General features: G+C 39.2%; 1 protein-coding gene across 7 annotated transcripts in view; it reads left to right on the top strand.

Moving 5' to 3' along the window:
- Window positions 1-21003, top strand: part of Enah (ENAH actin regulator) — a 128784-nt gene that overhangs the window by 50608 nt on the left and 57173 nt on the right. For all 7 annotated transcript variants that reach the window (XM_057769426.1, XM_057769433.1, XM_057769427.1 and 4 more), the window contains exon 2: window positions 18010-18175. In XM_057769426.1, coding sequence (XP_057625409.1) covers window positions 18010-18175 — 166 coding nt within the window. The remainder of the gene's footprint in view (window positions 1-18009; window positions 18176-21003) is intronic.

The raw sequence follows: 21003 nt of genomic DNA, 5'->3' as shown, positions 1-21003 counted from the left end.
AAGTTTTTTAATGTAATAGCAAAGTAGAAATTTTATTTAATATTTCATAAATTTTTGTTGTAGGAGAAACCTTTTTACATAATCTACTGATTCATATTTGGTTAATGGAAATAAGTTTTGGTATCTTTAAAATGTTACATGTTCAAGTTTGCATTATTGTTGTTGTTATTATTGTTTGGCTTGAACAGAAATTATATACTTTCTCAGAGTTCTAGAGACAGGAAGTCCATGAACAAGTTGGTAATAGGATTGGTGTCCTCTGAGGCTTATGCTCAGGCGCTTGTGCTAGCTGTCTTCTTATTGCTTCTTAATATGCTCTTTGTGTGGTGCTTCTCATCCTGTGAGTGTTTTAGTCTCTTTTAGTGTGCAAAAAGTGTATGGGTAGAAACTGTCATACTCAGTTCTTCAGAAATTAAGAGCCAGGCAGAGAGTGGCCAAGACTGGTGGGTATCTGTGAGTTCAAGGCCTATGAGTTTGAGGCCAATATGGTATATATAGTGAGTTCCAGGACAATCAAGAGCCCCTGTCTTTGAAACATCCCCCCCCCCAAGATTTTAGGGATTCCTTTTTTTTTTTTTTTGTTTTTTTTGTTTTTGTTTTTTTTTTTTTTGTTTTTTTTTTGTTTTTGTTTTTCGAGGCAGGGTTTTTCTGTAGCTTTGGAGCTTGTCCTGGCACTCACTCTTGTAGACCAGGCTGGCCTCAAACTCACAGAGATCCGCCTGCCTCTGCCTCCCGAGTGCTGGGATTAAAGGTGTACACTGTCACTGCACATGTAAGAATCCCATTTTTATGTTGAATCTTGAGTCTGTTAGAAGAGGCAATTAATTACAGGGTTGAGATGCTGACAGTCATTTTTTGTGTGGAGGTCAATCATCAAATGGTTAAGTGTCTGCTGCCCACCAGTAAGTTACAGCTTCAGTTGGTGACAGTGACTTTCAGTCATTGCAGAGCCCCAAAGGTCACTTACACTCTCACAGAACACACTGTGGATCTGGAAACCTGTGTACTTGCAGGGAGAAGTGACTTGAGGAAGCAGGAGCAAAGTCCCACGAGAAGGACTTTGTCTAGTCTATGCTGTTCCTGAGGAAGGCAGGGACCACACAGGGGACTGTTAGCCCCTCTTCTGCATTTTTTTTTCTCCCAGGGGAGAAGTCAGTGTCTTGGGAGGGGAGTAGCTATAAAAAAATTAACAAAAATTTCATCTCGTATATCTGATGGACCTTTATGTATATGCTCCTTCTGAGAAATGGGCTTGGTTTTGTAAGGTGGGAACAAATAATAATGGGGACATGGGCTCATCACTATCAGTTAGCTTTTTGTGTGAAGGTTAAAGCTGAGGGAATTTGGAATTTAGGGGTTACTCTGACTCAGGCGGACCTCTTTTTTAAGGGGGGTGCACAGAGAAACAGCTACTCAGTTTGAGAATCTGTCTACTTAAAATTTCTATCTGATTGTGTGGTATTTAGCATTAATGACTCCATATTGGTGTGAACTGCTCTTTAGGGATCTAGTGAAGAATTTCAGGTCAACACAGTGCCCCCTTTTTTTAAAGCAGGTACATTATTTACATGCTGTTGTCGGAGACTGCTCATTTGTTTCCGGCTGCCAGACCCAAAATAATCACACAGAAGCTATATTTATTAGCTCAGGCTTCTTATTAACTAACTCTTGCATCTTAAATTAACCCATTTCTATTATTTTGTTTTTTCCACGAGGCTCCTGGTTTACTGGTAAGGTTCTCAGGGCGTTTACATGGCGTCTCTCTGACTGCCTTATTTTCTCCTCTCTCTCTGCTTGGAATCCCTGCCTTGCTATATTCTGCTCTGTCAGAGGCTAAATTAGCTTCTTTATTAACCATTGATAATAAAATATATTCACAGCATACAGAGGGGATCCCACATCAACACACTAGTTATATCCATAGTTTTTATCCTTTGTGTTATACTTCAAAAATTCCACATGTTCTTCTGTTTTCAGGTCTAGAATTTTTGCTTCTATTCCTAATTTTCATTTCACCTTTCACAGTCTCTTTAGTTCATGGTGGCTTTGAGTTATGTTTTTGAAAATGTAAGTTATGTTCTACTTTAGTATTTTACCATCTTCTTTATAGTGGTATATTATTTGTATTTTAATAAATAAAGCTTGCCTCAAGATCAGAGACCAAAGCAGCTACACTAGTCAGCCATACAGCTTAGGTAGTGGTGGCACACGCCTTTATTTTTTTTATTTTTTTTATTTTTTTATTCTTTTTTCCCCTCCCCCTATCCCCACTCCTTTTCTCCTCCCCCCACAACATTCCCCCTCCCTCTCAATACTGAAGAGCAGTCCAGATTCCCTGCCCTGCGGGAAGACGAAGGTCTTCTATCTATGTCCAGGAAGGTGAGCATCTAAACAGGCTAAGCTCCCACAAAGCCAGTTCATGTATTAGGATCGAAACCTAGTGCCATTGTCCTTGGCTTCTCATCAGCCTTCATTGTCCGCCATGCTCAGAGAGTCCAGTTTCAACCCATGCTTATTCAGTCCCAGACGAGCTGGCCTTGGTGGGCTCCCAATAAATCAGATCCACTGTCACAGTGGGTGGGTGCATCCCTCGTGGTCCTGATTTCCTTGCTCATGTTCTCCCTCCTTCTGCTCCTCATTTGGACCTTAAGAGCTCAGACCGTTGCTCCAAATTGAGTCTCTGTCTCTACCTCGATCCATCGCCAGATGAAGGTTCTAAGGTGCTATGTAAGATATTCATCAGTATAGGATAGGGTCATTTCAGGTTCCCTCTCCTCAGTTGCCCAAGGTACCAGCTGGGGACATCTCCCTGGACACCTGCGAACCCCTCTAGAGTCAAGTTTCTTGCCAACCCTAAGATGGCTCCCTTAGTTAGGATATATACTTCGCTGCTCCCGTATCCTCCCTTCCTATATCCCAACCATCCCAATCCCCCGAGCTCCTTCCATCCTCCCCTTCTCATGTTTCTCATCCCATTTCCCCTTTGCCCCATGCCACCTCACCCGCAAGTTCCCAGTTTTTGCCCTGCAATCTTGTCTACTTCCCTTCTCCAGGCAGATGACTATACGATTTTCTTTGGGTTCACTTTCTTATTTAGCTTCTCTAGGATCACAAATTATATGCTCAATGTCTTTTATTTGTGGCTAGAAACCGATTATGAGTGAGTACATCCCATGTTCCTCTTTTTGGGTCTGGGATACCTCACTCAGGATAGTGTTTTCTATTTCCATCCATTTGCACGCAAAATTTGAGAAGTCATTGTTTTTTACCGCTGAGTAGTACTCTAATATGTATATATTCCACACTTTCTTCATCTATTCCTCCATTGAAGGGCTTCTAGGTTGTTTCCAGGTTTTGGCTATTACAAACAATGCTGCTATGAACATAGTTGAACAGATACTTTTGTCATTTGATGTGGCATCTCTTGGGTATATTCCCAATAGTGGTATTACTGGATCTTGGGGTAGGTCGATCCCAAATTTCCTGAGAAATCGCCACACTGATTTCCAAAGTGGTTGCACAAGTTTGCATTCCCACCAGCAATGAATGAGTGTGCCCCTTTCTCCACAACCTCTCCAGCAAAGGCTATCATTGGTGTTTTTGATTTTAGCCATTCTGACAGGTGTAAGATGGTATCTCAAAGTTGTTTTAATTTGCATTTCCCTTATCGCTAAGGAGGTTGAGCATGACCTTAAGTGTCTTTTGGCCATTTGAATTTCTTCTGTTGAGAATTCTCTGTTCAGTTCAGTGCCCCATTTTTTTTATTGGGTTAATTAGCATTTTAAAGTCTAGTTTCTTGAGTTCATTATATATTTTGGAGATCAGACCTTTGTCTGTTGCAGGGTTGGTGAAGATCTTCTCCCAGTCAGTGGGTTGCCTTTTTGTCTTAGTGACAGTGTCCTTTGCTTTACAGAAGCTACTCAGTTTCAGGAGGTCCCATTTATTCAATGTTGTCCGTAATGTCTGTGCTCCTGGGGATAAACGTAGGAAGTGATCTCCTGTACCCATATGTTGTAGAGTACTTCCCACTTTTTCTTCTATCAGGTTCAGTGTGTTCAGACTAATATTGAGGTCTTTAATCCATTTGGACTTGAGTTTTGTGCATGGTGATAGATATGGATCTATTTTCATTCTTCTACAGGTTGACAACCAGTTCTGCCAGCACCATTTGTTGAAGATGCTCTCTTTTTTTCATTGAATACTTTTAGCTCCTTTCTCAAAAATTAGGTGTTCATATGTTTGTGGGTTAAAATCAGGGTCTTCTACTCTGTTCCATTGATCGACTTCTCTGTTTTTATGCCAATACCAAGCTGTTTTCAATACTGAGGCTCTGTAATAGAGTTTGAGGTCAGGGATGGTAATGCCTCCAGACGATCCTTTATTATATAAGATTGTTTTGGCTATCCTGGGTGTTTTGTTTCTCCATATAAAGTTGATTATTGTCCTTTCAAGATCTGTGAAGAATTTTGATGGGATTTTAATGGGGATTGCATTGAATCTATAAATTGCCCTTGGTAGAATTGCCATTTTTACTATGTTGATCCTCCCAATCCAAGAGCAAGGGAGATCCTTCCATTTTCTGGTATCCTCCTCAATTTCTTTCTTCATAGACTTAAAGTTCTTGTCAAATAGATCCTTCACTTCCTTGGTTAGAATTATCCCAAGATATTTTATGCTATTTTTGGCTATCGTGAAGGGTGATGCTTCTCTGATTTCCATCTCTGCTTCCTTATCCTTTGTGTATAGGAGGGCAACTGATTTTTTGGAATTGATCTTGTATCCTGCAACGCTACTAAAGGTGTTTATCAGCTGAAGGAGTTCTTTGCTGGAGTTTTTGGGGTCGCTTATGTACACTATCATATCATCTGCAAATAATGAGAGTTTAACTTCTTCCTTTCCAATTTGAATCCCTTTGATCCCTTTATGTTGTCTTATTGCTATTGCTAGAATTTCAAGCACTATATTAAAGAGGTATGGAGAGAGTGGACAACCTTGTCGTGTTCCTGATTTTAGTGGAATAGCTTTGAGTTTCTCTCCATTTAATTTGATGTTAGCTGATGGCTTGCTATAAATAGCTTTTATTATACTTAGGTACGACCCTTGTATTCCTAATCTCTCTAAGACCTTTATCATAAAGGGATGTTGAATTTTGTCAAATGCTTTTTCAGCATCTAATGAAATGATCATATGGTTTTTTTCTTTCAGTTTATTTATATGATGGATTACATTGATAGATTTTCGTATGTTGAACCAGCCCTGCATCTCTGGGATGAAGCCTACTTGATCATAATGGATAATTTTTCTAATGTGTTCTTGGATTCGGTTTGCCAGTATTTTATTGAGTATCTTTGCGTCGATGTTCATGAGTGAGATTGGCCTGTAGTTCTCTTTCTTGGTTGTGTCTTTGTGTGGTTTTAGTATCAGAGTAACTACAGCTTCATAAAAGGAATTTGGCAATGACTTCTCTGTTTCTATATTGTGAAATACCTTAAGGAGTATAGGTATTAGGTCTTCTTGGAAGTTCTGGTATAATTCTGCATTGAAGCCGTCTGGACCTGGGCTTTTTTTGGTGGGGAGGTTTTTTATAACAACTTCTAATTCTCGCGACTAACAGGTCTATTTAGATTGTCCACCTGGTCCTGGTTTAACTTTGGTATATGGTACTTATCTTAAAAAGTGTCCATTTCTTTACATTTTCCAATTTTGTGGCATACAGGTTTTTGTAGTAAGATCTAATGATTCTCTGAATTTCCTCTGTGTCTGTGGTTATGTCTCCCTTTTCGTTTCTGATTTTGTTAATTTGCGTATTCTCTCTCCGCCGTTTGATTAGTTTGGATAGGGGTTTATCAATCTTATTGATTTTTCTCCAAGAACCAGCTTTTTGTTTCATTGATTCTTTGGATTGTTTTCTGTGTTTCTATTTTGTTGATTTCAGCCCTCAATTTGATTATTTCCAGTCTTCTACTTCTCCTAGGTGAGTCTGCTTCTTTTTTTTCTAAAGCTTTCAGGTGGGCTATTAAGTCTCCAATGTGTGCTTTCTCCGTTTTCTTTAAGTGGGCACTTAATGCTATGAACTTTCCTCTTAGCACTGCTTTCATAGTGTCCCATAGGTTTGAGTATGTTGAGTCTTCGTTTTCATTGAATTCAAGAAAGACTTTAATTTCTTTATTTCTTCCTTGATCCAGGTGTGGTTCAGTAGTTGACTGTCCAGTTTCCATGAGTTCGTAGGCTTTCTGGGGATAGCATTGTTGTTGAATTCTAACTTTAATCCATGGTGATCTGATAAGACACAGGTGGTTACCGATATTTTTTTGTAACTGTGTAAGTTTGCTTTGTTACCGAGTATGTGGTCTATTTTCGAGAAGGTTCCATGAGCTGCAGAGAAGAAGGTATATTCTTTTCTATTTGAGTGGAATGTTCTATAGATGTCTGTTAAGTCCATTTGATTCATTACCTCCCTTAATCCTCTTATTTCTCTGTTAGGTTTCTGTCTGATTGACCTGTCCATTGGTGAGAGAAGAGTGTTGAAATCTCCTACTATTAGTATGTGTGGTTTGATGACTGCCTTGAGTTTTAGTAATGTTTCTTTTACATAAGTGGGTGCTTTTATATTAGGGGCATATATATTCAGGATTGAGACTTCATCCTGATGAATTGTTCCTGTTATGAGTAAAAAATGTCCCTCTCTGTCTCTTTTGATTGATTTTAGTTTGAAGTCAACTTTCTTAGAAATTAGTATGGCCACACCTGCTTGTTTCTTAGGTCCCTTTGCTTGATAAACTTTTTCCCAGCCCTTTACTCTGAGTAGATGTCTGTCTTTGTGGTTGAGGTGTGTTTCTTGTAAGCAGCAGAATGTTGGATCCTGTTTTCGTATCCAATCTCTTAGCCTGTGCCTCTTTATAGGTGAGTTGAGTCCATTGATATTAAGTGATATTAATGACCAGTGGTTGTTAACTCCGGTCATTTTTCCTTTCTTTCTTTCTTTCTTTCTTTCTTTCTTTCTTTCTTTCTTTCTTTCTTTCTTTCTTTCTTTCTTTCTTTCTTTCTGTAGTAGAGGTTGTGTGTTTCCCTTCTTCAAGTTGTGCTGGTGAAGGGTCATTAGATGTCTGAGTTATTGTGGGCATTGTTGGACTCCTTGGTTTGTGATTTTCCTTCTATTAACTTTCTGTAAGGCTGGATTTGTGGCTACGTATTGTTTAAATTTGTTTTTATCTTGGAAAATTTTGTTTTCTCCATTTATAGTGAATGAAAGCTTGGCTGGGTATAGTAGTCTGGGCTTGCATCCATGGTCTCTTAGTTTCTGCAGTACATCTATCCAGGACCTTCTGGCTTTCATGGTTTCCATAGAGAAATCAGGTGTAAGTCTGATAGGTTTACCTTTATAGGTAACTTGACCTTTTTCCTTTGCAGCTCTTAATATTCTTTCCTTATTCTGTATGTTTTGTGTTTTGATTATTATATGACGAGGAGATTTTTTTTTTTTTTTGATCCAGTCGATTCGGTGTTCTGTATGCTTCTTGGACCTTCAAAGGAATATCTTTCTTAAGGTTGGGAAAGTTTTCTTCTATAATTTTATTAAATATATTTTCTGGACCATTGAGCTGTACTTCTTCTCCTTCTTCTATCCCTATTATTCTTAAGTTTGGTCTTTTTATTGTGTCCCAGATTTCCTGAATGTTTTGTGATGAGAATTTGTTGGTTATGCTGTTTTCTTTGATCAGAGTGTTTATTTTCTCTATGGTATCTTCAGTGTCTGAGATTCTTTCTTCTATCTCTTGTAATCTGTTGGTAATACTTGTCTCTGTAGTTCCTGCTCATTTATCCAAATTTTCCATCTCCATCCTTCCCTCGGTTTGTGTTTTCTTTATTACTTCCACTTCATTCTTCAAGTCTTGAACCGTTTCCCTTACCTGTTTGATTACTTTTTCTTGTTTCTCTTAGTTTTCTTGGGTATCTTTGAGAGATTTATTCATTTCCTCTACCTTTTTGTTTGTAATCTCTAATTGATTATGGCAGTTTTTCACCTCCTGTTTAAGGTCCTCTATTATTTTCATATAATTCACTTTTGAGTCGAATTCTTCTAATTCTTCTGGATTAGGGTGTACACTTCTCATTTCGGGATTCCTGGATTCTGGTGATGTCACGTTGCCTTTCAAGTTGTTGGGGGAATTCTTGCATTGGCGCCTGCCCATCTCTTCCTTCAAATGGAGCCAGGAGAGGCCTGGTGTCTTGGACCAGTCTTTGCTGTGACTAACTCTCTGGGTGTATCTCCTCAGTGTAGGGGCAGGAACCGTTCCCTTCCAGATGAACTCCTCAACACCAAAACAGGGACGCCTGGTATTCCAATGACCCGCGGAAAAAAGGGCTAATGCAGGGGGTAGGTCGGGGTCGAGTAGAACACAGGCAACACTGCAGTACAAGCTGGAGGTGCCTGCGCTCCCTTTTGGGGGTTGTTGAGGCCTGCCCGCTAGGCAGGCACTCACTGCTCTGGTTGGGTAGCCTTAGTGTAGGGGGGTTTGTGCTCTCTACCGAGACAGTCCGCCCCAGGATAGCACCCCCTCACCCGTCCAGATGGAACTTCTCAGCTCCTACACAGGGACTCCTGGTAGCCCAATGAGCCAGGGACTAAGGGAAGTAGGAGGCAGGCAGAGCGGGTCCAGGAGAGCACAGCAGAGACTGCAGCCCCAGCAGCAGGGGCCCGCGTTCCCTGGCGGGGACCTTGAGGCCTGCCCTCTAGTCAGGCACTCACTGCTCTGGGTTGGTAGCCTCAGTGAAAGGGCAGGAAGCTGTTCCACAGCAAAGGACCTTGCAGACAAGGCAGGCTTGGGGGTCTGGCACACGCCTTTAATCCCAGGACTTGGGAAATAGAGGCAAACAGATCTTGTTGAATTCAAGGCTATCCTGGGCTACACAAAATCAATCCAGAAACAGATCCAGGTTGTAGTTCACACCTTTAACCCCAGTGTTTGAGACTTACAACAGTTGTAATCCCAGCACTAAGGTGAAGGCGTAAGTCATAAACAATCCCACACCAGTTTGGAATTATGATTAATAGGGTGGTATTTATTTAAAGGGGAAAAAACTTAGAGATCACCGTCCCAGACAACAGCCCTTTGCGCAATTAGGAAGAAGTCTAGTCGCCAAACCGGAGCAGGAAGTAAAGAGAGAGCGAGGAGGGAAGTGGCCGCTTTTTTAAAGGGAGAGAGACCACGCCCCAATGGGCTGGTATCTCAGCGGCTGTTGACTGGAGGAGCGGAAGGACCTCCCGCAACACCTCCCCCTTTTGTTTAAGTAAGAGAGTTCTAAACCTACTATGAAATTATATACAATAAGTACAAATATCCTAACTAGCTTAGGTCTTGTATAATAAATAGCTTGTCCAACTCATGAGTGGAAAGTAACTACATTTATATAGTCTTCAACCCCATCAAAGATCTGAGAAGGGAAATAATGTTACCTGAGTAATTAGGAAGTGCAGTCAAACAACTTCCAAAACATGCAACAAATCACAGAGACAACTAGCTACCTGGGCAATCACCCAAGGTCACGTTTGCAGCGTTGAAGCAACCAACTTTGGCTAAGGCCTAACATAACTGACATACCATTTTCAAAGACAAGAAACTTGTCCAAAACTATCTTACCCTGTCTTGGCAGGATATGACAGTCCTGTTTTTTCCATTCACGGATACTCTGTATCTCTGTCAGTGGTTGAGGTATGGGCATTTCTTTGCCCAAAGGCCAGTTCAGCCAAGAAGAAAGGCTCCAGGTGGAGTGTCTTTGGTGCTCAACATTCTCTCGGGAATACAGCGGTGTTGCCAGGAGCAATTGTGTCTCACTACCACAAAACTCTGAGTTAGATTAAAGGCCATTTTCTACAGCTCTTTGAAGAGGTTGAAGATTATCTATCTATACTGAGTATAATCTCTATGTATCTAAAAAACCTGATTAGGCTAATTATAAATGACAAACTTAGAATACTATTGATCTACATAGTTCTCAATACCTGTCTAACTTAAAGACTAAGACAATAAACGACTGTGAAACAAATGAGGACAATGACCTCCAAATATAAACAATGTACAAATATACATTGCATATGGTAAATATATATCAATACACAAACAATATGTAAGTATCTTAATCAGAGGTATAAATGTATACTGCAATATGTTAAATATATACAATATATGTCAATACATGAAAAATGTTTTTAAACAGAGGTAGAAACATGCATGCATACAATAGTCAATATAATTTTACTTTGTATCAATATATAAGAATCGATACCAATATATTTGTCTCAAAACAATAACTCACAAGTACCAACAAGTACCAATCTATTATCCCATTATCCCTCTTTTTTTTTTCAGATGATCCCTGAGCTTATAAAATTCCTTCCCCAACCCTCAACCATATACCAATTATAATCAACCCCTAAATGATGTCCCTAAACCCAAGGGCAAACTTTACTGGGAGAGGGGACGTCATCCTCTAGAATTACTTCCAGCTGTCATGGGGCGACATTCTTTCTGGGAAATCCTGTGAAAGTAAAATGATGGTTAAATTTCAAGATCAATGTCTTTTAAAATTGCAAATAGTCTCTGAGTATTTTGTGCAGGTCTGGCCAGAATGTTGTATAAGATGTGCACCGTTTCAGCTAACCACGTTGGAACTGTCTTGTGCAGCTGGTACCCAAAACAGGTCTTGTAGTAGCACTATCAGTATCATGACGTCATATCAACCAGGTGGAGTTGTTGTTATGGGGCCCCATCTTCTTCCTGGAAACTTCAAATGTCACTTCAGGAAAAACTCATTGTTCATTGTGAAAAACTTAAACATTAATCATATAGACATATATATATATATTCAATGAAACGCATGATAGATATATTCAATGAAAAGTATGATAGATATGAAGAAAAGCAAAGATGTTTTCTAAACTCATATTTCTTTCTGTCTCCTATCACGGCTCTTGACATGAGACAGAAACTCCAGAAACTCTGGGTTTTTCTCTTACCAACAGGCTTGGAATTGGAGAGGGACTGAGCCAGAGTCCAACTTCAAAACCAGCTCCATAAATTTAGAAATATGGTTTAGTATATTTTACTTACACAACCTATTCAGTTTTCTTGATAGTTCCTATTGGGCAGGTATTTTTCCATCTGTCAGTATCCAAACATCCAGGATCCCTTGAACTTTTCAAAGATGAGTGTTTTCCTGTGGAGATAAGAACAGAACCCTGCTCCCATTCTATATGTTTTTCTTACCACCTGTATGAATGTCATCATTGTGGATGAGTTGTCATTTCTCCTTTCCAAGAGGTTTCTCCTCTTCAAATCGAACCTTTATTAATTTTGATGGTATCCACAATTTTTCTTCTCCTTGGAAACAAGAGCAAAACCCCTTCCCCAACGTAGCACATCTCCTGGCTTCCATTGAGAGGTCAGCACATCTTTGAAATAAATTGGTTGATTTAGTTCAGCAGATTTTTCCATTATCCAATGTCTTTCTGCTGCTGTCGTTCTTTTCTCATTAGCGTTAAGAAAATTCAAGGTCAATAAAGCATTATGTAATCTATTTCTGGGGGTATTTTCGGTCCCTTTCTGTCTGTTCAACATATCCTTTATAGTACGATTTGATCTTTCTATAACTGCCCGACCTGTGGGATTATGTGTATACCTGTAATGTGTTTTATATTATAATAAGCAAAAAAGCGTTTCATTTTCTTAGATACATATGCTGGACCATTGTCTGTCTTTATTTGTGCAGGTATTCCCATGATGGCCATAACTTCCAATAGATGTGTGATTACTGAATCAGCCTTTTCTGAGCTCAGGGCAGTAGCCCATTGAAAACCTGAATACGTGTCTATGGTGTGGTGTACATATTTTAATTTACCAAATTCCATAAAGTGGAACACATCCATCTGCCAGATTTCATTTCTCTTAGTACCCTTTGGGTTACTCCCTGCAGGCAACGGTGTTTGATTATAGAAAAAACAAGTAGGACATCTCTTTATAATGTCCTTAGCTTGTTGCCATGTAATGGAAAATTCTTTCTTTAGGCCTTTACTATTGACATGATGCTTCTTATGAAATTCTGAGGCCTGCAACACGCTTCCAATCAATAATTGATCAATCTCAGCGTTGCCTTGTGCTAGAGGACCAGGCAGACCTGTATGGGACCGGATGTGTGTTATGTACATCGGACAAAGCCTGTTCCTGATTATGTCTTGTGCCTGGATAAACAATGAAGTCAACTCTGTGTCATCTGGTATAAATTCAGCGGTTTCAATATGCAAGATAACTCTTTCTGCATATTGTGAATCTGTAACTATATTAAGAGGTTCTTTAAAATCCCTTAGCACCATAAGAATGGCATATAATTCTGCCTTCTGGACAGAATTATAAGGGCTTTGTTCCACCTTACTCAATTCATCTGACTTGTAACCTGCTTTTCTTGATTTATTTGCATCAGTATAGATCGTACGGGCTCCAGTTATTGGAGCATCACGTACAATTCTAGGAAGAATCCAAGAAGTTCTCTTTATGAGGTTAAGTCTACCACTTTTGGGATAGTTGCTATTAATTTCTCCCAAAAAATTAGCACAAGCTCTTTGCCGTGGTTCACTGTCTTCCCATAACTTTTTTATTTCTTCAGTAGTAAAAGGCACTATAATTTCTGCTGGTTGACTAAGTCTCAGCTTACCTTTTATAATTAATTCAGAGACTTTTTCCACATAAGTTTTTAATTTTTTACTTGGTTTATTAGGTATAAATATCCACTCTAATATAATATCTTCCCTCTCATTAGAATCCCTGTAGGAGAAATTCTGGAAGGCTATATGACTAGGATGCAGGTAAGATTTGGGTTCACCCTATCCACATGTGCCTCCTGTAATTTTTCCTCAGTCATTGTCAGTTCCTTTTCTGCTTCAGCTGTCAGTTTTCTTGGACTATTCAAATCTTTATCACCATCTAAGGTTTTGTTTAAATGAACTATTAGATCAGGTCTTATCCCAACAGCTGGTCGTAGACTGGAAATATCTAACAATCTTTAGAAGTCATTAAGAATCTTTACCCGTCTCTCCTAATTTGTGCCTTTTGCCTTTTAATTTTCTCTAACCCTATTCTGTAACCCAGGTAATTAATAGAATTTCCTCTTTGAATCTTTTCACGGGCAAATTGTAATCCCCACCTAAGCAAGACTTTCTTTACTTCTTCAAACATCCTTTCTAAAGTATCTTTATTTGAATCAGATAACAAGATGTCATCCATGTAATGATAAATTATCGACTTGGGGAATTGTTTACGAATTATTTCCAATGGCTTACTTTACAAAATATTGGCACAATGTAGGACTATGGGCGCCATTCTGTAGTGAAGAGCAGCGGGCTAAGTTCCTGGCACCTGGCCGCCCGCACGGCTAGCTTTATCCGAAATAATTACACAGAAACTGTATTCTTTTAAACACTGCCTGGCCCATTAATTCCAGCCTCTTATTGGCTAGCTCTTACATTTTGTTCTAACCCATTTCTAATATTCTGTGTAGCACCACGAGCTGGCTTACCAGGAAAGATCTTAACCTGCGTCTGTCTGGAGTGAGAAAATCATGGCGACTCACTGACTCGGCTTCTTTCTCCCAGCATTCTGTTCTGTTTACTCCACCCACCTAAGGGTTGGCCTATCAAATGGGCCTAGGCAGTTTCTTTATTTAACCAATGAAATTAACTCCTCCATCACTAAGGGAGGTAGAGACAGAAGTGATATCACTGGGCAGGGAGAGGTGTATAAAGGGGAAGAGACAGGAACTCAGTGGAGTGTGGAGTTTGAGGATTCATGCAGGCAGGATCTCGCCCTTTCAGTCTGAAGATTTGGTAGAGGTAAAAAAGTTTTCTCTAATGGTTGGCTGCTTTGTTTTCCTGATCTTCAGGAGACCACAAAAGGAAGCAATTTGTGATGGTTTGGGGAACTCTAGGAAGATTTAAGAAAAGAAAAAGTATTTGATTCAAGTTTTTGATAAATCAGATTTTGTTAGATGTGATTATTTACTGGCCAGTGTTTAAAGAGTACCTACTGTGTGAGAGGCACTGGGATATCTATACTTTAACAGATGACTATTAGATGCTATGTCTTTGAAAGGGAATTGCTGTTTGTTTAAGACTGCTTTACTGCATTATCACTAAACAGTACATACAAGTTGTTTTTTTTTTCCTTAAATATAAACATTTATTTACTGGTGCCTATATTTGATGTACATTGTCTGTCATTTTATATACATACCTGTTCAGGAATATATTTAGAAATGAATTAACTGACCAAGCTACAATCATACATAAAGTAACATTATGTTTCTTTACTTTGTGTCTGTGTATATGTGTGGGTGTGGGTGGAGTAAACCAGCAATCCTTAGCCTTCAGCCTCCTGGGTGTTGGGATGACAGGTATGTACTGCCATACCTCACAGAGCTGTCGTATTTTAAAGCAGATCTTTGCCGATTTCACTGGACTAAAATAAAATAGAAGAAGAAAATGCAAACATTTTGATCATTTTAAGATTTTTTTTTTCTTAAGTAATGTGTTTTTGTGTGTACCATGTATGTGCCTGGTACCTGCAGAGGCCAGATTTCCTGGGACTGGATTTACAGAGCGTTGTGAACCACCGAATGTATACTGGGAATTGAATCAGAGTCATCTTGAAGAGCAACTGTTCTCTTAACTGCTGAGACATTTCTCCATCTCTTTTATTCCTATTTTTCTGTTTGAACAAAAAAATCCTCATTTTAACAACTTGTGATCATCTTCCCTCTATAGTTTTTAATCTAACCAAAATGGCACTAGACCAAAATATTAACATCCTGTTCTGTATTGATTTACCAAATCTTTTTTAGATTTGTAGGTCTATGAAATAAAAAAATTCGATTACCATTGGATTAATTTTTGTGTCACATTTATGGCCAGAGTTGGTAGATAAATGTTAGATGGTCTGTGAGCCTTTGTGAGTCTCCTGTCTTAGTCTTCTGTCTCCCATTGGAGCACTCGAGTTACAGGTGTGCAGTATTGCATCTAATTCAAATCATCAGGCTTTAGTGGCCTCCTGAAATGCCATTTATGTTTAAGAATGGAGTCATGTTTTATAGCCCTTAAACACATAGAAATCTGTAACATGAGGGTCGGCTTGTTGGGGTATCTGTTCTGTCCAGTTCCCACAGCCGGCAAGCCCCAAAGAATCACACAGAGAGTCTGCATTAGATATAAATTGATTGGCCCATTAGCTCAGGTTTCTTATAACTTGTATCAATCCATTATTCTTATCTATGTTAGCCATATGGCTCAGTACCTTCCTCAGCAGGGCAGCTCATGTCTTGCTTCTTTGGTGGTCTGGGCAGAACTGCGGAGGGAGCTTCCTGCTTCCCAGAATACTCCTGTTCTCATCGCCCTGCCTCTACTTCCTGTCTGGTTGACCCACCTATACTTCCTGCCTGGCCAATCAGCTTTTATTTAAAACATGATTGACAGAATACAGACAATTCTCCCACACCAGAGATTCATCTACCTCTGCCTCTCAAGTGCCAGGATTAAAGGCTTGTGCCTGTGCCTGGCCTGTACTAATTTTTGAACACTGAAAGATTTAGTTTTGTATTATTAACTCACAGGTTTGTTTATCTTTTTTTCCATTCCATAGTACATTTGTCTCTGCAGTTGTAAGTTGTAGCTGTTAGAAGTAGATCTTTCCTTATTTCAGTTATCTTTGCTGAGCTTAGATGAAAGTTGTCACTTAGTGTGTGTTTCTCTTGTGACTAATGAATTTTCAACCTTTGTACTGACACATACCTTTAAATAATACTCTTTTAAAAAAAAATCAGGCTTTAGCCATTGACTTGTTTCTAGTCCCAGAAAATTTCTAGGCAGCATAAAAGTTGAGATAGTGCCAAAGGACTTACTATACCATTGCTGTTTACATCTTAGGTTTTGTAGAATTTCCCTAATGGAAAATTAAAACAATTACAACTAATTTCTCTGAAGCAAATTTATTGTTCAGTGAAGTGTCTTTTGCAGGTCTCCCATGATTTTGTCATCAAGGCACACAGACTTCCTCCTGCAGAGCTGTGTTCATTGTTTGTAGATGGAGGCTACTCTTTCGTCTCCCTGCCACCCAGACCCTAAATAACCACACAGAAACTATATTGATTATAACACTGCTTGGTCAGTTGCTTAGACATCTTGCTAACTAACTCTTTTTTTTTTTTTTTTTTTTTTTTTTTTTTTTTTTTTGGATTTTTGAGACAGGGTTTCTCCGTGGCTTTTGGTTCCTGTCCTGGAACTAACTCTTGTAGACCAGGCTGGCCTCGAACTCACAGAGATCCGCCTGCCTCTGCCTCCCAAGTGCTAGGATTAAAGGCATGTACCACCACCGCCCGGCTTAACTCTTAAATCTTAAATTAACCTGTCCTATTATTTTATAATTTACCACAAGGCTCATGGTTTACTGGTAAGGTTCTGGGGAGTCTGTCTCCTTCAGTGGCTACATGCCATCTCCCTGACTCCACCTTCTTTTCTCCTCTATCTCTGCTTGGGATTCCTGCCTTGCTGTATTCTGCACTGCCATAGGCCCAAAGTAACTTTTTTATTAACCAATGGTAATAAAACATATTCACGGCATACAGATTGGAATTCCATACCAATTGTTCCTTTTGGATGGATGGAGAGAAGCATTAGTAAGGCGAGAATGTGGGGGTAACTGTTTCTGAAGGTGTTTGGGGAAAACCATACAGTGTATTGTCTGAGAGCTCTTGAGGTAGAAATTGGTAGACTGAACAGGTAATTTTTATGCAAATGGGATGGGGAATTTATGAACTATTTAGGAGCATCTGTATTAACCCCTCAAAAGTAGGCATATTCCTCTAGAACAGTGATTCTCAATCTTCCTAACACTGCAGCTCCTCCCAATACAATTCCTTATTGTTTTGTTGCTACTTCATAATGATAATTTTGCTACCATTATAAGCATAATGTAAATATCTGTTATGCAGTATGTCTGATATGTGACCCACACTCAGGTTGAGAACCATTGCTCTAGAGGTTGTTTGTTTAACTGGGTGAGTGGTAAACAGTGCCTGTTTTTTAATTTCTCTTTTGATGTATAATATTGAAACAGAAGTGTGTCATAGAATAAGGTAACAGTTATTTAGGTTTCCTCCCAAGAACATGAGAAAATTTGAAAGGTGAATGTATTGTTTAGTAAGAAATTGACCTTGTCTTTATTTGTGTTTCTCAGTATCACTTAATAAGAAGTAATTTGATAGATAGGAACCAAAAGTTCTGGTCTTCCTTTTTTAGTATTTATCTATGAAGAAGAAAATTTTAAATCTAGCAGAATCCTTAGGCATCATCTTTTAGTTTTTTTTATTTTTATTTTTATTTGTGTGTGTGTATGTCTCGTACTGTGTCTCAAAAATGGGTTCTCTGCATGAACAATAAGATCTCTTTCTCCAGCCCCTTTTGTACACTTGAAGGAAAAAAAATATTCCAAGTGTAGGATATTAACTTGACTAAAGGGTGTGAAAGGAGTCAATCATGTTGTTAGCCATTGATTATTAGTTTTATCTCTGTGTTTGGAAGAGCAGATACTGTATTTGTTAGAGACTTTGAAGTGATCTTAATGATAAATCTAATTTTGTCCACAAGGAGAAAATAAATCTCAGATGGTCACCATCGTATAGTTAAACAAATAATGGTTAATCTATAGTTGTATTAATAGATTTATTCATCTTGATAATAAGATATATTTAGAATAAAATACTTCTGGTATTCTTTGTATTTCTATGGATCCCAGACTCCACCCTTACTATACTTTGTTTTTGTATACTTTGACTTTCCCATTAGACTTCACCCATAGGGGTAAGATCCACTGTTCATAACTTACTGCCTAGTTGACTAATCTTGGCTCATGACTTTGTGGCATACCTCTCATATTTTAAATATCTCATTTGAATTTTATTTTTTTACAGTGAACAGAGTATCTGTCAGGCAAGAGCTGCTGTGATGGTTTATGATGATGCCAATAAGAAGTGGGTGCCAGCTGGTGGCTCAACTGGGTTCAGCAGAGTACATATATATCACCATACAGGCAACAACACATTCAGAGTGGTGGGCAGAAAGATTCAAGACCATCAGGTAAGGGTCTGCTAAAATCCTCTACAATTTGTATTTGTGCATGCGTACATACTTATAAGTACAGACTTGTACATGTGGTAGCATACATGTGGACGTCAGAGCGCAGCTCCTGGGAGTCTGTTTTCTCTTGCCGCTTTGTAGGATCCAAAGATTGAACTGATGTCCATCAAGCCTCACTGAGCACTAGAGGTGTTTTTGTTTGCTTGAATTTTTTTTTCTTCATTAGGTTGTTTTCTTTGGCCATCCAAATGACTAGTTTTTATAAAAGTCTAAATTCAGGATAGAGAAAGATGAAGTACAGTGTAAAAAACACATTGTATGCTTATGGAACTTATTTACTTGTTATTTTCTGAGGCTAGAGAAAGAATTTGAATGTTTAAATGGTTTCAGAATGTATTGTTAAATTCATAAGTGATTTTTTTTTTTTTAATTAGTAAGCATTAGTAGTGCCAGAATAATTAGGGTTTTCTTTCCAGTTCATATCTAAGGTAACAGCTGAGCTTTTGGTAATTCCCTATTCCAAATTTTCAAGCAAGCAATTAGGTTGTTTGATTACTTGTTATCTTGGTCCCTCTTTGATAGATGGAGACAGAGGGAAAGGTAGATCAGGCTTCCTGGTGTTCTTTGTATAAAACTGTAGATGGAGCTGAGGGCTGCGTTCCTGCCGCCCGGCTCCCGGCCGCCTGGCTAGCTTATGCCCCGAAATAACAACACACAAATTGTATTCTTTTAAACATTGCCTGGCCCATTAGTTCTAGCCTCTTATTGGCTTATTCTCACATCTTGATTAACCCATTTCTAATAATCTATCTGTGTAGCACCACGAGGTGGTGGCTTACCGGGAAAGATTCTAGCCTAGATCCGTCTCGGGGTTGAAGAATCATGGCGTCTGACTCACTTCCCTTCTTCCCAACATTCTGTTCTGTCTACTCCGCCTGTCTAAGCTGCTGTCGTATCAAAGGGCCAAGGCAGTTTCTTTATTAACCAATGAAAGTAACACATAGACAGAAGACCCACCTACATCAACTAACAGCAGGAACTTTGACGAGTTGTAGATTTACTGTTTTCTGAAGATGTAATCTAACTCAGGTTTAAAACCATCCTGCTACAAAGTGTGGAGAAAACACACCTAAGTTCTATCTGGTACCCCGTGAGTTCTTGTTAAAAGAAAGTTAGAGCCACAGTTTTCTAGTAAGATGGAATGTAAAGCCACGCTGCAGTAACCCTCAGTTGGAAGTTGATTTGTCAGGATTTTTATTTGTCTTTGCATGTAGCGAATGCGCGTTGAGACTTGGACTTCTGTACACAACTGGGACTCAGAGAGGCTGCATCTCAAAAAGAGCAGAGAGAAAAGCCTCTTTTTGTCTGAGGAGATTTTGGAGTTTCCCTGGTAAATAGAAGCTGCAGTTTGTCTTCTTAACATAGGTGATTGACTAACATCAATTGCACTGGAGCTCCTAGGAAATGCAGCGTTTCTCTGATGAGAACATTTCATCATTCTGGGTTACTCTACAGAAATTGTTCACCTCCTGTCTTTCTCACCTGTCCCTTCCTCCTCCCTCTCCTTTTCTTTTGTTTTCCAGTTTCGTTGTTGTGTTACACAGCCTCTAGTCTCCTCAGATTCTTCACCCAAAACTCCACTCATCGCAGCCTATCTATTGCTCAACTGCGCCATCTGCCCTCTCTCTTCGTCTGTCCTCCAGCAGAGTGGTCCCTTAGGTTAGACTGGTAGTTCTCAACCTTCCTAACACTACGACATTGTAGTGACCCCCACCCACAAAATTATTTTTGTTGCTACTTCCCAATCGTAATATTGCCATTGTTTGGAATCATATGTAAATATCTGATGTGCAGGATATCTGATACGTGTACGACCCCTGTGAAAGGGTCATTTGACCCCCAGTGGGGTCATGACCCACAGGTTGAGAACCAGTGGGTTAGCGCCTTTCCAATACTGCCCATGATGATATTATAGAGAGCAAAATGAAAGCTAAAGGGTTAAAAACTAGCCGAGCAATGATGACTCATATCTTTAATCCCAGAATTTGGTAGGCAAAGACAGATGGAACTCTGAGTTTGAGGTCAACCTGGTCTGCAGAGTAAGTTCCAGGACAGAGCTACATAGGGAAACCCTCTCTTCAAAACAAAACAAAAACCGTTTTTTTTTTTCCTTTCCCAGTATATGGATGTTTTGCCTGTGTATATGTCTGAATCACATGTGGAGGCGAAACCATGGAGGATTCTTTTACTACTAGCATTTGGGAGATAAAGCAGTCAGATCTCTGAGTTCGAGGCCTGCAAGGGCTATATAGTGAGATCATATCTTCAGAACAAACAAATAGGAATCAATTATTTCAATCATCTAACCTTTGAGGATGGGACAACATTGTAACTGATCTTTAAAAATAAGAAATGTATAGTCTGTTGTGGTGGTGCATGCATAATCCCTATGGAACTTTGTGAGTTCAAGACCAGCCTGGTCTACATAGCAAATTATAGGATAGTGAGGGCTTCATAATAGAGATACCGTGTTTTTTTTTTTTTAAGAGTTTTAAATATTATCACTTGATGGTAACTACTTAGTGAATGACTGACCGTGAATGCATATTGTATGACTAAGCTGTGTGTTACAGGTAATCTCGTGCAGCCTGAGTCAACATTGGTGGTACGGTACGTTCTATCTAACGTGACCCTATTCATTTTTTGCCTGACCACAACAAAGTGAGCAGTACATGAATACTTAACTTTGTTATTGTTGTTTTTCGAGTCATGGTTTCTGTGTGTAACAGTTCTAGTTGTCCTGGAACTAGCTCTTGTAGACCAGACTG

This window comes from Chionomys nivalis, chromosome 5 (assembly GCF_950005125.1).
Source record: "Chionomys nivalis chromosome 5, mChiNiv1.1, whole genome shotgun sequence".
Lineage (NCBI taxonomy): Eukaryota > Metazoa > Chordata > Mammalia > Rodentia > Cricetidae > Chionomys > Chionomys nivalis.
This window is presented reverse-complemented; position numbering and strand designations above follow the sequence as displayed.